Here is a 16673-nt window from a genome sequence, read left to right as displayed (position 1 = left end):
CTGCGGGACCAGAGATTTACAGAAGATTGGAAGAAGTCTATGAATTATTTGAAGAGCAACTGTAATCAACAAATTATGCTAGTAGGACTACAATAAGTTTTGTAAGGAGATACATGTGAAGTATTACAAAGTAGAAAAAAAATAGAGATATTGGTTATGAGTTTGAAATGTACAGTGGTACCTCGGGTTAAGTACTTAATTCGTTCCGGAGGTCCGTTCTTAACCTGAAACTGTTCTTAACCTGAAGCACCACTTTAGCTCATGGGGCCTCCTGCTGCTGCTGCGCCGCCGCAGCATGATTTCTGTTCTCATCCCGAAGCAAAGTTCTTAACCCAAGGTAATATTTCTGAGTTAGCGAAGTCTGTAACCTGAAGTGTGTGTAACCCGAAGCGTGTTGGAAGAAGTCTATGAATTATTTGAAGAGCAACTGTAATCAACAAATGACGCTAGTAGGACCGCAAGAAGTTTTGTAAGGAGAAATATACGAAGTGTTACAAAGTAGAAAAAGATAGAGATATTGGTTATGCCTTTGAAATGTAACAGGGAAGATAAGAAATGCATACCGAGAGATTAGACTGGAAAATTTTCAGGCAGGATTGATGGAAGTCAAAAATTTGAATAAGATGTAAAAGTATGTTTAATTACTGTTGAAAATGATATGTTAAGAAAACTATTAAAAAATTATATATATATAAAAATAAAAAAGTCAGGCGCCTGGGTTCTCCTAAGCTCAACATAAAATTGTACAGTTGGGACCCCGCGGTCATCTAGTCCAACCCCGCATCTCCCCAATGGGTATCTGGGTAGGTGTGGCAGCTCCACAGAGCTCTGTGGACTAGTGGCAAGTGAGCATCTCTCCATCATTATGGCCTTTCCACCTGAAAAAGAATCCCATGCGACCTGTAGTCTTCCTACTTCAGACCAGCTGTACACGCAGAATAATCAAAGCTGCTTTCTCAATCGATTGTGTGTCTGTTCTTGCTGCTGACCGTAGCTTCTCCATAGAGCAACGCAATTAAATATATTACCAGGAACGAATCGGATGTACTTAGCTGGTTGTATTTGCGCAGCTTTATAGCTGGAGGGGATTGCAAGCATGTCCCTGGAATTCACCCTGGAGAAGCCAACCTAACCTTAAACGACCCCGTCAATGGCATTACAGGAATCCTTTCAGATCCTGGGATTCCATGGGGACGATCTAAAAACCCAGAAGAGTTTTGTATAAGAGAAGGGGCAAGATTCCAAGAGACTGGGTTTTTGTTTTGCTGCAAACATGACCTATCAAAGTGATCTTTTATTGCAATATAAACCAGATGAAAATAATATGAGGTTGTTTCAATCTTGGCTTCTAATAACAGCGATGGTTTTCCGCGGCAAGTTTGTTGCACAAAACGCAGCTGTTGCGCTTGCAATCGGAAGCGCACGCCAGGAAAAACGGGTTAGAGATTTTAAGATAGTTTAAAATGGTTAGGTTTTTAAAATGCCTGGAGGCCAGCGGGGAAGGGATCCAGCCCTAAACAGCCCCCACGATGCGCACCTCTTGCAAGGATCCCTCTTTCCCCGCTGATGCATCGGCTCATCCGCAGATCCCTTCCTTGCGCGCGCCCCCCCCACTCCGCCCCCAAACTTCCCGCTGGGCTGCAAAACTACATCTCCCAGCAGGCCTTGCAGCGGAGTTATGTAAGTTTCTCCATGTAAGAGGGCAGGCGAGAGAGGGGAATTTCCCCCCTCCGCAACACCGCTTTTTTTTTATTATTTCCACCCCTCTCTTCGTCTTCCCCTCCTCTTCCTCCCGGACTGGATCTCCTCGCCCTCCCCTTTTGCACTTCGCGCGCACAGGTGCAAACAAGGCCCCGATCCCCCCCTCCAACAGATCCAGCCTCGATCCCCCCCCCCAGACTTCCACCCTCCCCCCCCCCTCGGCAGGCAAGGCCGCCATCCCGGGTCTGCTGCGCGGCGGCCAGACAGAGGGGCGCCAAGATGTCTTCGGTGCAGACGTCCCGCAGACAATGGTGCTACTTGTGCGACCTGCCCAAGATGCCGTGGGCCATGATCTGGGACTTCAGCGAGGCCGTGTGCCGCGGATGCGTCAATTTCGAAGGCGCCGACCGCATCGAGTTCCTCATCGAGACGGCCAGGCAACTCAAGAGGAACCACGTCCTGCAAGAAGGGCGATCGCCGGGGCCACAGGGCTCCAAACACGCCAAGGAAGGCGCCGCCGCAGGGGCCCTGGAGAGATATGAGCGGGGACGCCTTTCAGGCGGCGGAGGAGGAGGAGGCGGCGACTACGCCCTCAGCCCCCGCCTGCCCAACGGCCTGGCACGTGCCTCCGACGAGGGCGAGGGCAGCCGGCAGAGCCCCACGGCCAGGAGGGCGCTGATCGGCCCCGTGCCGCCCAGCCTGGTGCCCCAGGGACTGATGGGAGCTCCCCAGGGCCTGCTGGCCACCGTTTCGGGGCTGGGGGGCCGGCCGGCCTCTCTGGCCATGGCGTCGCCCATCCTGGGAGAGCTGGCCAAGCCGGTGAGGGCGGCCTACGCGGACTATGAGAAGGAGAAGCAGCGCAACGCCGAGTGCCTGGCAGAGCTGAACGAAGCCATGCGCGGGCGGGCCGAGGAGTGGCACGGCAAGCCCAAGGCGGTGCGTGAGCAGCTGCTGGCGCTGTACGGCTGCGCGCCCTTCAACGTGCGCTTCAAGAAGGACCACGCGCTGGTGGGGAGGATCTTTGCCTTCGACGCCGCGCCCCGGCCCGGCTATGAGTACGAGATGAAGCTGTTCACAGAGTACCCGTGCGGCTCGGGCAGCGTCTATGCCGGCGTCCTCGGAGTGGCCAAGCAGATGTTCCAGGACTGCCTCAAGGACCCGGGCAAGGTCATCTCGTCCGGATACAAGTACCTGGAGTACGAGAAGCGCCACGGCACCGGAGACTGGCGCCTCCTCGGAGAGCTCTTCACAGAAGGCGTGCGCTTTTTCCGAGAGGCCCCGGCGCACGACGCCCTGCCCCAGCAGTTCCTGGACGGCAACTGCGCCATGCCGCCCAGCCTGTTGCTGAGGGCCGTGCCCCCGTCGCGGGCCGTCATGAGGCGCCGCAAGGCCTCTCCCGAGCCGGAGGGGGAGCTAGCTGGCAAGCTGACCGGTGAGGAGCAACAGCAGAGGCAGCACTGGCTGCCCCAGGGGTCGGGCGGCCTGTACCCGTCAGGCATGGCCCACCTGCCTGCCTCGGCCGGCCAGGGGCCCTTGCCCGAAGGCTCCTTGCGGAACGACCCCTCGCCCATCACGGCCCTCAAGAACGTGGCCGACACCCTGGGGACTAAGGAAACCAACCCGGTCCACTCCACCACCGCCCGGCAAAACAGCGCCAGCCCAGCGTCGCCCGCCGCCTCAGGGCAACACCGCCTGGTCCCGCGAAACGGCGAGCCGGGTCCAGCGACCACCACCTCCTCCTCTTCCTCCTCCGGGGCCCACTCTTCCGGGGGAGTTGAGCCCAGCGGTACGCAGAGCGCCCCCGATTCCTCGGGGGCTGCCAGCAGCGCCCCTCTGTGTTGCACCATCTGCCACGAGCGCCTGGAGGATACCCACTTTGTCCAGTGCCCCTCGGTGCCCGGGCACAAGTTCTGTTTCCCTTGCTCCCGGGATTTCATTAAAGCCCAGGGAGCCGCGGGAGAGGTGTATTGCCCCAGCGGTGAGAAATGCCCCCTGGTGGGCTCCAACGTCCCCTGGGCCTTCATGCAGGGGGAGATCGCCACCATCTTAGCCGGAGACGTTAAAGTAAAAAAGGAGCGTGATCCCTGAACAGGGAGGGGGGCAGCTGCTGGGTCGTGGGATGCCGGCGCACCCCTTCGAAACCCTCTCCCACCCGCCATGGCAGTGACTGGAATTAGTAACTTATTCTCCGCCTGACATCCTCTTCAGCCAGCCGTGGACTGGGGCGATCATTGTACATAAATCTATTTTTTAAATAATATTTCCATAGCAAGCTTATATATGAAGCCACATCTATGTAACCTACTACGAGGGTCTGGGAAGGGCGGGGTGGGTGTTGATTTGCGGGGAGGGGGGGGTCTCTTTAAACGGGAGGGCAGGGGGAAAGAATATGGCAGCGTCGGAATCGGGGTGTCTTCGAAAGGGGTGGGGCAAATCGCACAGCAGTTGGGATCTCGTTGTTGATGTGTTTCAGGGACTTCCCCAGCCAGCTAGGAGGCGAGTGCGAGTTCAGGACAGTCGGGGGGGGGCAGGGAGGGAGGCAGGACTCTGAGCAGCCACACTGCAAAGGGCTGAGCCCGATTTTCAGGCATGTGGCTGTGGTGGCTAAGGAGGTGGCATGGGAGCTAGGCATGCGCCTAGTGGGCGCATGTGCCATCTCCCGCCTTACAAGCGAATCTCTGCTACCCGGTTATTGCTGGAGCACCTAGGAATTGCCACCAGACTCTCAGGCCAATGGTCCACTTAGCCTAGCACCTTGTTGCTGTCCACCAGAGGCTTCTGGGAAATTCACAAGCAGGGCATGAAGGCGAGAGCCTTAGGCCCCGGACTTGGTCTTCAGAGAGAGGCTGTTTGTAAAACACGGAGGGGGCATTTCGATTGCATGGAAGGGCAATCCTTCGGGAAGGGCCGTAGCTCGCCAGCTTTGCATGCAAAATGTTGGCTCTTCAATCCCTGACAGCAGAGAAGCACTGCCAGTCCGTGTAGGCAGCATTGAGCCTTCTGGAATCAAGCCGCAAGCCAGGGTCTTTAGCCCATGCCTGGATAGGTGCAAAGATGGGTTTGTAGAAGTCCCAAGTGTCCCAGCCAACACACACACACAACAGGTCTCCACTGAAACACATTCCCCTCTGGTGGATAGCCTGCTCTTCCTCTCGCTCCCGGACCAAACAGCCTTGGGACCCTGAAATCTTTGTGGGCGTCCTTTAATCCTGGGTGCTGTGCCCCATTCCCACCCGATCCCACCCACAAGTATCTCCACCAGCTCATCCGTTTCTTCCAGCACCCCTCCTCCCCGGACATTGTGTATATAGGACAGTTTCTAAATTTGTGCAGTTTTACATAGAGTCCCAGATTTCTGTAACTAGCCAGTTTGGACACTTGTCTCATTCTGGGCAGGAACAGGGCGGGCAGGCGGGAGGCAGGAAAGTGTGTGGGAATCATATTGGGGGGGTGGCAGGGTGTGGGGAGGTGGTCTAGAAAACTAGGGGGTGATCGGGAGAGATGGAAATGGAAGAAGTGCCTCTTGTGTAGATTTTTGTCGTTGTTGCTGGAGAGGGCGGAGGGTATTTTTTCATACCAAAAGATTTTAAGCATGCACACCAAAAATAAAAAAGAGCATTTTTTTTTAAAAAAAGGCCACTCAGGAGAGATCCCTGAATTGGCAAATGGCAAAATGACAGAGTGACACACACCCCTGTTTGGGTTTTAATTCCTAGCCCCAACTAAGATTAAAACATTGCAGAGACTGGGCAATATTCTCCTGAGCAGATTATAACCAGCTCTGAATGGAGGGATTTGGGGGGGTGGAGGGGGGTCTGTGTTCCATAGAAAGGTAGTCCTACATCCGTGAGTTTTCATGGGAGGGTTGGCCAGCACCCACCAGTATATGACTTAAGGTGCAGTGAAGCTTACTGGTTTTATATCGGTTTGACTCATGGGCAGATGGTTCTGCCAACCTTGTATTTTTTTTGGGGGGGGAGAGAAGCAGAGAGGATAGGGGCAGTTTGGATTCCCACATTTAAGACCGGGGGGAGGGGAAAGAGAGAATGTTAAAATTTGTTTTTTATTTGTAATTCTTTTACTCGTCTCTGTCAATAAACTTGATTATTATTTTTCCCCATTTACTACTACCACCGTTCTTGGTTATTGCACGTAGTTTGTGTGTTGGTAGCGTATTCTGCTAAAAAATAATAATCCAAAGGTCCCGTCTGCACTATGGACTTTAAAGCAGTTTCATACCACTTTAAGCAGTCGTGGCTTCTTCCAAAGGATTCTGGGAGCTGTAGTTGGTTAAGGGTGACTGTTTAAGCCAGGCATAGGCAAACTCCAGCCCTCCAGATGTTTGGGACTACAATTCCCATCATCCCTAGCTAGCAAGACCAGTGGTCAAGGATGATGGGGATTGTAGTCTGAAAACAGCTGGCGGACCCAAAAGGTCCTGCGATGCAGGAATCTCAACTCAAGCATCCAGGACAAATGGAGCATTTGTGTGACACACCTACTTTTATTTATTTCTTTGGCAATCACTTGTAGCCAAAGTAATATTGTCTTCCATAAACACGGTTTTAACAGGGAGTCCGTAAGTGACTATGGAGGCCGATTCTGGATCCACACGTCCTTCCGCAGTGGGGACATTGGTTTCCGGGTGGGAGTTGATCACGGTGAAGGTTTGCCAAGCATGCCTTCCTCTTAGCACGTTTCTCCCTTTCGTCCTGTCCTGAGTTCGAGTGTCTTCAAAGCCCATGACACCTTTGGTAAAGGCTGTTCTCCAACTGGAGCGCTCGCAGGCCAGTGTTTCCCAGTTGCTGGTGTTTATACTTCATTTTTTTAGATCTGAGACAATCTTTAAAGCTCTTTTGCTGACCAGGATTACGCTTTCCATTTTTAAGTTCGGAATAGAGTATTTGCTTTTGAAGATGATAATCAGGCATACACACAACATGACCAGTCCAACGAAGCTGATGTTGAAGACACACTGGTGATCTTTGCTTCTCCCAGTACACTGGTATTAGTTCACCTGTCTTCCCAAGTGATGTGTAAAAAATTTTGGAGACACCGTTGATGGAGTCTTGAGGAGTTGGAGATGGTGTTTATATGTGGTCCATGTTTCACAAGCATACAGTAGGGTTGGTAGTACAGTGGTACTTCTGGTTATGAACTTAATTCATTCTGGAGGTCCGTTCTTAACCTGAAACCATTCTTAACCTGAGGTACCACTTTAGCTAATGGGGCCTCCCGCTGCTGCCATGCTGCTAGTGCACGATTTCTGTTCTCATCCTGGGGCAAAGTTCTTAACCCGAGGTACTACTTCCGGGTTAGCGGAGTCTGTAACCCAAAGTATTTGTAACCCGAGGTACCACTGTACAATAGCTTTGTAAACCAGCATTTTGGTTTCCCTGCACTTCATAGCCGCGTTCGCAGAGCTTAGGCGATGCTGGATTTTGGCATCAACGTCGGCTCTTGTGGAAAGATAACTACAAAATAACCCCTCTGCAGCACCGCAAATCCATCTCGGTGGTGTAACGTTGGAAAATGCTGATCACTACTCCTACCTAGAAGATAAACAACACACTTCTTACGGCACAAGCTTTTGTGAACTTCATCAGACGCATTGCCAGCGCTACCAGGTTCAGATTTATAGTGGAATACTGTGCTGCTCACATGTGCCACGTTTTTGCACGCTGTCCACATGACATCATGAAAACACACTTTAAAAACAACCTATTACACACAATCATAACTGGTGTGGAAGCACAGTAGCTCCTTATTGTGGGGGGCGGGGGAATAAGCAGTTTGCCATGTGTGGTGGTGGTTGGGTTGGTAACCTCTACACGCCTCCTCCGGTTTGCTCCTCACCTGAGCGCAAAGCTTGCCATTTCGTCTCTGATGGCCTCCACACCAAGGGAAACATGTCTGTTTCCACCAACTTTCACATCAAGGCAACCTGGGATTTTAGCAGCCCAGTTTGGAGGAGCTATTTTCTCAAGATCTGTAAGCATCGGGGTGGGTGGGTTTTACTTTGGAGGCTGTACATGGGTTAAACCACAGAGCCTAGGGCTTGCCAATCAGAAGGTCAGCGGTTCAAATCCCCGCGGCGGGGTGAGCTCCCGTTGCTCGGTCCCTGCTCCTGCCAACCTAGCAGTTCGAAAGCAACTCAAAGTGCAAGTAGATAAATAGGTACCACTCCGGCGGGAAGGTAAACGGCGCTTCTGTGCGCTGCTCTGGTTCGCCAGAAGCGGCTTAGTCATGCTGGCCACATGACCCGGAAGCAGTATGCCGGCTCCCTCAGCCAATAAAGGGAGATGAGCGCTGCAACCCCAGAGTCGGCCACGACTGGACCTAATGGTCAGGGTGTTGGCTATTTACAGTTCAGCAGCGCTGCAGAGAGCCTGCTGGGGAGACCATGCATTAAAAAGGGACTCAAAAATAACTTAAACAAGGTTTTAAAAACAAAAACAAAAACTCCTTATACACTAAATACATCAACATCACATCACATCAGACCAGACCAGACCAGACCAGACCAGACCAGACCAGACCAGACCAGACCAGACCAGACCAGACCCGACCACCAACCCACCCCCCAGGGTAATGGGAGAGCTAGGTGCTGCTCCTTATATACTACACCTAATTGCTGACACAGCTTAATCAATACAACTCAGCAGCACCTGCTATGTTTCACAGCTGTAAAACTGGGTCTCGTTATCTGCCTTGGCCCTGGCTCTTAAAGACATACACAACTTGTGAAACAGTAATGAACCTTCACATTTTAAAGTGACCATTCAACACAGAGATTTACCTTTACCTAAAGGTACTCCTGACTGTTAGGTCCAGTCATGGATGACTGGGGTTGCGGTGCTCATCTCGCTTTACTGGCTGAGGGAGCCGGCGTATAGCTTCCGGGTCATGTGGCCAGCATGACTAAGCCGCTTCTGGAGAACCAGAGCAGCGCACGGAAACGCCGTTTACCTTCCTGCCGGAGTGGTACCTATTTATTTACTTGCACTTTGACGTGCTTTCGAACTGCTAGGTTGGCAGGAGCTGGGACCGAGCAACAGGAGCTCACCCCGTTGCGAGGGTTCGAACCACCGACCTTCTGATCAGCCAGCCCTAGGCTCTGTGGTTTAGACCACAGCGCCACCCGTGTCCCATGTACATACATTAGGATTTCAAATATTAATAGCGTGGTCTTCTACAAGGTGACTTTATCAGAATTTGAGCGCGGCTACGTGTCCCGTCTGAAGAAGAGCCCTGGAGCTCGATCGGACCACCCTAGTCTAGCATCTTTTTCTCACGGGGGCCAACCAGATGCCCCCAACCCCCACCCCAAAAGGAAATTCTGTGAGTGCAAATCTCCCCAGGGATTCTCAGCAAATGGGAAAGTGAAGGGAGAACAGAGGCCCTGCGGCTAGCAGCTATTGGTTGCCTTACCCTTCAGCAACACACCTGGTGCAACACCTCTGTCGGCTTAACAGAAACTAAACGACAATCTGGTGGCATTTGCTCTTGGACACTTTGGGGGGGGCGGGACAGGTACAGAAATACCTGTGCACATGCCCAAGGGGTTATGGGAAAGAGATGGACAGCACGACAAGGAAACAGTCCACCAAGGGCTGTCAGCTGCTGTGGATGGGAGTATCTGTTGTTGTTGTTCGTTTATTATTTATTGAGTTTATATACAGTGGTTCCTTGGGTTAAGTACTTAATTCGTTCCGGAGGTCCATTCTTAACCTGAAACTGTTCTTAACCTGAAGCACCACTTTAGCTAATGGGGCCTCCCGCTGCCACTCTGCCGCCGGAGCACAATTTCTGTTCTCATCCTGAAGCAAAGTTCTTAACCTGAAGCACCATTTCTGGGTTAGCGGAGTGTGTAACCTGAAGCATATGTAACCTGTGGTACCACTGTACCGCCCTATACCTGGGGGGGGGGGGTCTCATGGCAGTTCACAGAATAAAATCAAGATATAAAACCACAAAAGACCTTATAAAAAATAAATACAACAACCCAATAGCCCCCCCCAAAAAACCCCACATTTTAAAAGGGCATAGGATGTAAGTCAGATCAACCAAAGGCCTGGTTAAAAAGGTATGCTTCTGCCTGTCGCCTAAAGGTGTATAATGAAGGCGCCAGGCGAACTTCCCTCAGGAGATTCATTCCACAAACAAGGAGCCACTGCAGAGAAGGCCCCGTTCTCGTGTTGCCACCCTCTGGACCTCTCGAGGAGAAGGCACACGAAGGAGGGCCTCAGAAGATGATCCCAGGGTCCGAGGAGGTTCATATGGAAAGAGGCAGTCCTTGAGGTATTGCGGTCCTGAGCCGTTTAAGGCTTTACAGGTCAAAACCAGCACTTTGAATTGGGCCCGGAAACTAACTGGCGGCCAGTGCAGTCGGACCAGGATCGGCGTCGTATGTTCAAACCGTCTTGCTCCGGTGAGCAACCTGGCCGCTGAATTCTGCACTGGCTGAAGTTTCTGAATCATCTTCAGAGGCAGCCCTACATATAAAGTGTTGCAGGAATCTAACCTTGAGGTTGCCAGAGTAGTGAGGCTACCCCTGTCCAGATAGGGGCGTAGCTGGGCCACCAGCCGAAGCTGATGGAAGGCACTCTGGGCTACTGAGGCCACCTGAGGCCAGCTATGAAAAGAAAGGCGAAAAGGCTAAAAATGAGCTGATCTTAATCAGGCAGACAGGAAAACCAGACCTGAGTGTCCTTGGTTTTATTTTTTTTATTTTTTGCAGTAGAATATTTATTGAGATTTTACAAAGACATAGATTTACAAAATACAAAAAAAAGATATGAAAAGAAAAAGATAAAAAAGAAAACGTACAAAAATACATAAAAAAATTCAAAATACAAAAAACGAATAGAAAAAATTAAAAACAAATCCATTTTTTTAAAACTTTAAACTCATTAGCTTATTTCCTTGACCTCCTCACACCTCCCCTTTTTGTATTCCCATTTACATAATCAAATCAGCAAATCCTTACCCTCTTTCATTTATCTTAACTCTGTATCTTAACATATTATAACTCTATATTTTCATCCATTATCAATTCATTTTTGCATATTCTTATTAACTTTGATGCTAATGCCACTTATTTTCAATCCAACATCATTTTAACATTCATTAATTTTACAGTGTTTCTGCAGATAGTCTTTAAATTTCTTCCAATCTTCTTCCAACCAACTCTTCTCCCAGGTCTCGGATTCTGCCAGTCATTTCCGCCAATTCCATATAGTCCATCACCTTCATCTGCCACTCTTCCAGTGAGTGTCCTTGGTTTTAAAACAGGACCGGAGAAATTCATGGAGGAGAGGGCTATGGGTGGCTTTGAACCCCAGTGATGGCGCTCAGTCTCTGAAAATGGAGGCAGCAATGCTTTTAAATCCCAGTTCCTGGAAACCACAGGAGGGGAGAGTTGGTCCTGTGTTCAAATCTTGCTTGCTGGGGTCCTACAGGCATTTGGTTGGCCACTGTGAAAACAGGATGCTGGATTAGATTGGCCACAGGCCTGATCCAGCAAAACAATTCTTTATGAGGAAATCAGGAGGAAGCAAAATGCAGAAAAGCGGGGTGGTGATAATCCCATCCCTGAGCTCTGCCATTCACACAAAAAAGCAGTTGGTGATAACACAGACATTCTGGCATGGATAAGCCAATTAACACATGCATACCCGAAGTGATTTGAATATTTAAAGTAGATTAAAGTGCTCATCCACTTTAAGAAGGAAAAGGAAGGTGAATCCTCTCTTCTCCCCCAACCTTTCACTGTGACTGTTCTTTGAACATCATTCGGCTCCTCCATGATAATATGACAGCAACAATCGCAGATAACAATGGCTGTAATGCGAGACGTTGTAGGGACGCAGGTGGCGCTGTGGGTTAGAGCCTCAGCGCCTAGGACTTGCCGATCGAAAGGTCGGCGGTTCGAATCCCTGCGGCGGGGTGCGCTCCCGCTGCTCAGTCCCAGCGCCTGCCAACCTAGCAGTTCGAAAGCACCTCCGGGTGCAAGTAGATAAATAGGGACCGCTTACCAGCGGGAAGGTAAACGGCGTTTCCGTGTGCGGCTCTGGCTCGCCAGAGCAGCGATGTCACGCTGGCCATGTGACCCGGAAGTGTCTCCGGACAGCGCTGGCCCCTGGCCTCTTAAGTGAGATGGGCGCACAACCCCAGAGTCTGGCAAGACTGGCCCGTACGGGCAGGAGTACCTAATGCGAGACGTTAAAGTCTCACATCAATTACAGCTGATCTGCAGGAAGGATTTCATGATCTGAAAATCCAGGCGATGTATGTGCTTTTGTAACCCAATAAAATCTTTAATAAAAAACAATAATAAATAAATTAAAAGTTGAATGAATGAAGGGGATGAAACAAAATTCCACCTACCGAAAGCAGAATTTCACATACTGTGAACTAACCAGCCAGTTTCATGGGTGTATATGGAGCCTTAAAGGTAAAGGTAAAGGTAAAGGGACCCCTGACTGTTAGGTCCAGTTGTGACCGACTCTGGGGTTGTGGCGCTCATCTCGGCTTTATTGGCCGAGGGAGCCGGCATACAGCTTCTGGGTCATGTGGCCAGCATGACTAAGCTGCTTCTGGCGAACCAGAGCAGCGCACGGAAACGCCGTTTACCTTCCCGCCGGAGCGGTACCTATTTATCTACTTGCACTTTGACATGCTTTTGAACTGCTAGGTGGGCAGGAGCAGGGACCGAGCAACGGGAGCTCACCCCGTCACGGGGATTTGAACTGCGACCTTCTGATCGGCAAGTCCTAGGCTCTGTGGTTTAACCCACAGCGCCACCCATGTCCCTTATATGGAGCTTTACAGGGTACCAAAGGCAAAAGTCAAGTCCCTGCCACAAGTAACTTACAATCTGAATTTAGACAGGGGTGGGAGAAAGAGAAGAGGGGGTCAGTAGAAAAGGAAAATGGAACAAGCAAATGAGGATTTGCATGCAATTCAGGCTCTATGGAATCTTGAGAGGGAGCCAAATTTTTCACATCCAAAAGAACCCAAACACCACCCCAGTTAAAGGATTTCAGTTACCAGATCAGGAAAAGACCTCCAGTTGTGACCTCTTGGAGCTACCAGCAGTCACAGAGTAGACAATACCAGCCTATTTGGACCAATGGCTCACCTCTGTATGTGATGACTTTGTATGGTCATTGAATAGATGTCTAGTTCGGGTGAAGGCTGAGATATGGGTTTTGAGCTGGGTTTTAAGGGGGAGAAGCAGCCTGGAGTGTCAATGCAGGCCGGAATTTGATGAGCCAAAATTTCCCCAAATGCTTGGTGTTGCATTTTCAAGATCAGTTTTTGTTGTCGATGGACATGAGGCTATCGATAGTTTTGGGGTGTTTTTAGTGGGGAAACTGGGCTCCTCCACACATGCGGACTTTTAGCTGCATAAGCCCCTTGAACTTTTGGACATCATCTCCCAGGTCCTAGTCTGACACTCTAACCCAGAGCTTTCCAACCTTTGCAGGCTGATGGCACACTTTTTAGACACGCATCATTTCACGACACAGTAACTCAGCTTTACCAGCAAATTGGAGGTTAAACTAATCCTTTTCCAGCCCTGGAAGGAGCATGGGGAGCGTTCACACAACACAGCCGCGACACACTAATGTGTCACGACACACTATTTGGAAACCTCTGCTCTAACCACGACACCACGCTCACCACGCCTAACGCCCCTCACAGGATTGTTGCGAGGCTAACGTGGGGGAAGAGAGGAACAATGGACGGCTTCTTACGCTCCGTGGAAGACAGCTGAGAGATAAATGCAACAGGTCCATCAACTCAATCAATCGGTTCCAGTCAGAATTCTCCATAGTGTTTTTCCCTATTTTCCGTAACAATGTCACAATGCATGGTTGCCTAAGTTTTGTTTAAACTAAAGCGAAAGCTCTGGAGAACTGTGATTTAAACAACTTGAGACATTCCCTAGTTCATCTTGCTTTCTTCTTACTTTTGCAAAAACAACAAGACCACAACCCTCCCATGCAGTCTTTCCCTTTAACTGACTAAACAATGTTATGACATTGTTTATTGCAAAGTATTGGAAGACACAAGATCTACCCACCCTGGAAGAGTGGCAGATGAAGGTGATGGACTATATGGAATTGGCGGAAATGACTGGCAGAATCCGAGACCAGGGAGAAGAGTTGGTGGAGGAAGATTGGAATAAATTTAAAGACTATTTGCAGAAACACTGCAAAATTAATGAATGTTAAAATGATGTTGGATTAAAAATAAGTGGCATTAGCGACAAAGTTAATAAGAATATGCAAAAAGGAATTGATAATGGATGGAATTATAGAGTTATAATATGTTAAGATATAGAGTTAAGATAAATGAAAGAGGGTAAGGATTTGCTGATTTGATTATGTAAATAGGATTACAAAAAGGGGAGGTGTGAGGAGGTCAAGGAAACAAGCTAATGAGGTTAAAGTTATAAAAAAATGGATTTGTTTTTAATTTTTTCTTATCTTTTCGTCTTTTGCATTTTTTATTTTTTTATGTATTTTGTATTTATGTCTTTGTAAAATCTTAATATTCTTTATAAAAAAAAGACATTGTCTGTTGCTGTACACTTGTATTGAAGCTACTGCATGGAACTGTACCAAAAGCCGGTAGTCTTTTTAAATTAATAAAAATTGTGCTCTAAAAAAACAAAAACAGAAACAACTCAATCAATCAGGTGTCGCTGCAACCTCTGTGTCCAGATTGCTGCTGGATACGGGAGTATCCTCCCTTCACACAAACACACACAAAACACTCACACACACACCCATTGTCTGACAGGTCAGCCCGGCCCCTGCCTAGTAGCACCTCAACCAGACACACAGCCTGCTTGTCACCTGAACTCTGTGCAGCTATCCTATTTATATACCCTGCAGAATGTGTCCCCTCATGGTAAAGGGTACCCGAGTGAGCTGGGAGTATGGCAGGACTGTAGCTCAGTGGCAAAGCAATCGCTCTGTATGTGGAAGCTCCCAGGTTCAGTCCCCAGCAGTCTTGGCCTGCAGCTCCCTCCTCGCATCATTTATTCTGTCATCACCAGGCGGGGCAATGCTTTCCTTTTGAGTGGAGGGAGAGGCAAAGTAGGTGTTGAGCAGTTCCAGTGTTAAGTTGTGGGTGAACATATCAGACGACACAGCGATTCTTCAAACAGCTCTTGTTTATTCACAGGCCAGAACAGAACTGAACTGAAGGGTTCAGCCAGCCTGCTTATATAGAGCTCCAGTGCAACGCAACTGTAGCAACTTTCTGTAACTATCCAATCACTGAACGTCACTTTCAATCCCTTATTTGCATATGTGGACCTGAGTGAAAACTATCTACAGTATTCCCTTACTGGCCCAGGGTGAGAACTTCAGTACATAACATCCACCTTCTCTTTATCACTTAGCAGCAATTCTCCTTCTTCTCCACAGAGGACCTACTACCTGCATGTTTTTCCTCTTGCTTCAAACAGCCAACTAAACCTTTTTTCCAACCTCTCTAACAAGCCTGAGCTCATTTTGAGCTTTGGCCTGTCTGACCTTCTCCCTGCAACTGCCGGCTATGCATGTATACTCTTCCTTTGCGATTTCCCCTTTCTTCCGTTTCTTATACATGCCCTTCTTAAGTACCAGCTCACCTGTAAGTTCCTTATGCAGCCACCCTGGCTTTTTTTTAAATGCCTCCCACTTTTCTTTCTTGTTGGAATGGGCCAGAAATGTAGCTGCCCTTGAGAAATAATCGCATGTGGTTCCCCCAAAAAATCAAGGATGGAGAAACTCTTATGGCGCAGCTGTTCATGGACTCACAGCTGTCCATGGAGGCGCAGGTCAAATCTGTGTCCAGGGCAGCTGTTTATCAGCTCCATCTGGTACGCAGGCTGAGACCCTACCTGCCCACAGACTGTCTCGCCAGAGTGGTGCATGCTCTGGTTATCTCCCGCTTAGACTACTGCAATGCGCTCTACGTGGGGCTACCTTTGAAGGTGACCCGGAAACAGCAATTAATCCAGAACACGGCAGCTAGACTGGTGACTGCGACTGGCCACTGAGACTATATAACACCAGTCTTGAAAGTCCTACATTGGCTCCCAGTACGTTTCCGAGCACAACTCAAAGTGTTGGTGCTGACCTTTAAAGCCCTAAACGGCCTCGGTCCAGTATACCTGAAGGAGCATCTCCACCCCCATCATTCTATCCAGACACTGAGGTCCAGCGCTAAGGGCCTTCTGGCGGTTCCCTCACTGTGAGAAGCCAAGGTACAGGGAACCAGGCAGAGGGCCTCCTCGGTGGTGGCACCCACCCTGTGGAATGCCCTCCCCTCAGATGTCAAAGAGAAGAACAACTACCAGACTTTTAGAAGACATCTGAAGGCAGCCCAGTTTAGGGAAGCTTTTAATGTTTGATGCATTACTCTATTTTAATATTTTGTTGGAAACCACCCATAGTTGCTGGGGAGGCTTGGCCAAATGGGCGGGGTATAAATATATTATTATTATTATTATTATTATTATTATTATTATTGGTTTGCCGACCGATCCCGGGTAACCTCGTGTTTTTAACACCGGCCACTTGTTGCAGGTATTTAGAAGTTCTTCACACTACAGAGGCAAATATTTTCCCTGTACACAGAACTACTGCTTAAGGAACAGCTGCAAGGCCTAGTTTAAAGTTGGCAACCTTAATCCCCTCACCACTCAAAACGAAAACGCCAAGTTTCCCTTGAACATACCAGCTCCAGGACTGGGGAAAGGAATTGACAAGAGACCCAGCGAGCCCTCTTAACTTGCCAACAGCAGAGCGTACAAACTGCAAATGTTCTCCCTCTGCTTCTGACGGCTGTGGGTGCGAACTGTGCCCTTTGCCTGTCTCACTGCCCAGGCCTCAGTCGCCAACCTCAGCCATCCCTGTCCATGCAGCTTGAGTGTCATTTAACCCCAGTGGCGTAGCGTGGGGGGTGAA

General features: G+C 49.5%; 2 protein-coding genes across 2 annotated transcripts in view; both read left to right on the top strand.

The window, feature by feature from the left end:
* Nucleotides 1-1900: 1900 nt before the first annotated feature.
* Nucleotides 1901-4950, top strand: IRF2BP1 (interferon regulatory factor 2 binding protein 1). The gene has a single exon (XM_081922140.1). It carries the CDS (start codon nt 1981-1983, stop codon nt 3787-3789), a length of 1809 nt encoding a protein of 602 aa, XP_081778266.1. The 5' UTR covers nt 1901-1980; the 3' UTR covers nt 3790-4950.
* An 11426-nt stretch (nt 4951-16376) lies between these two features.
* Nucleotides 16377-16673, top strand: part of FOXA3 (forkhead box A3) — a 33986-nt gene continuing 33689 nt past the window's right edge. The window contains exon 1 of the mRNA XM_081922243.1: nt 16377-16656. The gene's annotated coding sequence lies outside the window, so the exon portion shown is untranslated. The remainder of the gene's footprint in view (nt 16657-16673) is intronic.

The sequence above is a fragment of the Podarcis melisellensis genome, assembly GCF_964234715.1.
Source record: "Podarcis melisellensis genome assembly, chromosome: 8".
In the NCBI taxonomy this organism is placed as follows: Eukaryota; Metazoa; Chordata; class Lepidosauria; order Squamata; family Lacertidae; genus Podarcis; species Podarcis melisellensis.
This window is presented reverse-complemented; position numbering and strand designations above follow the sequence as displayed.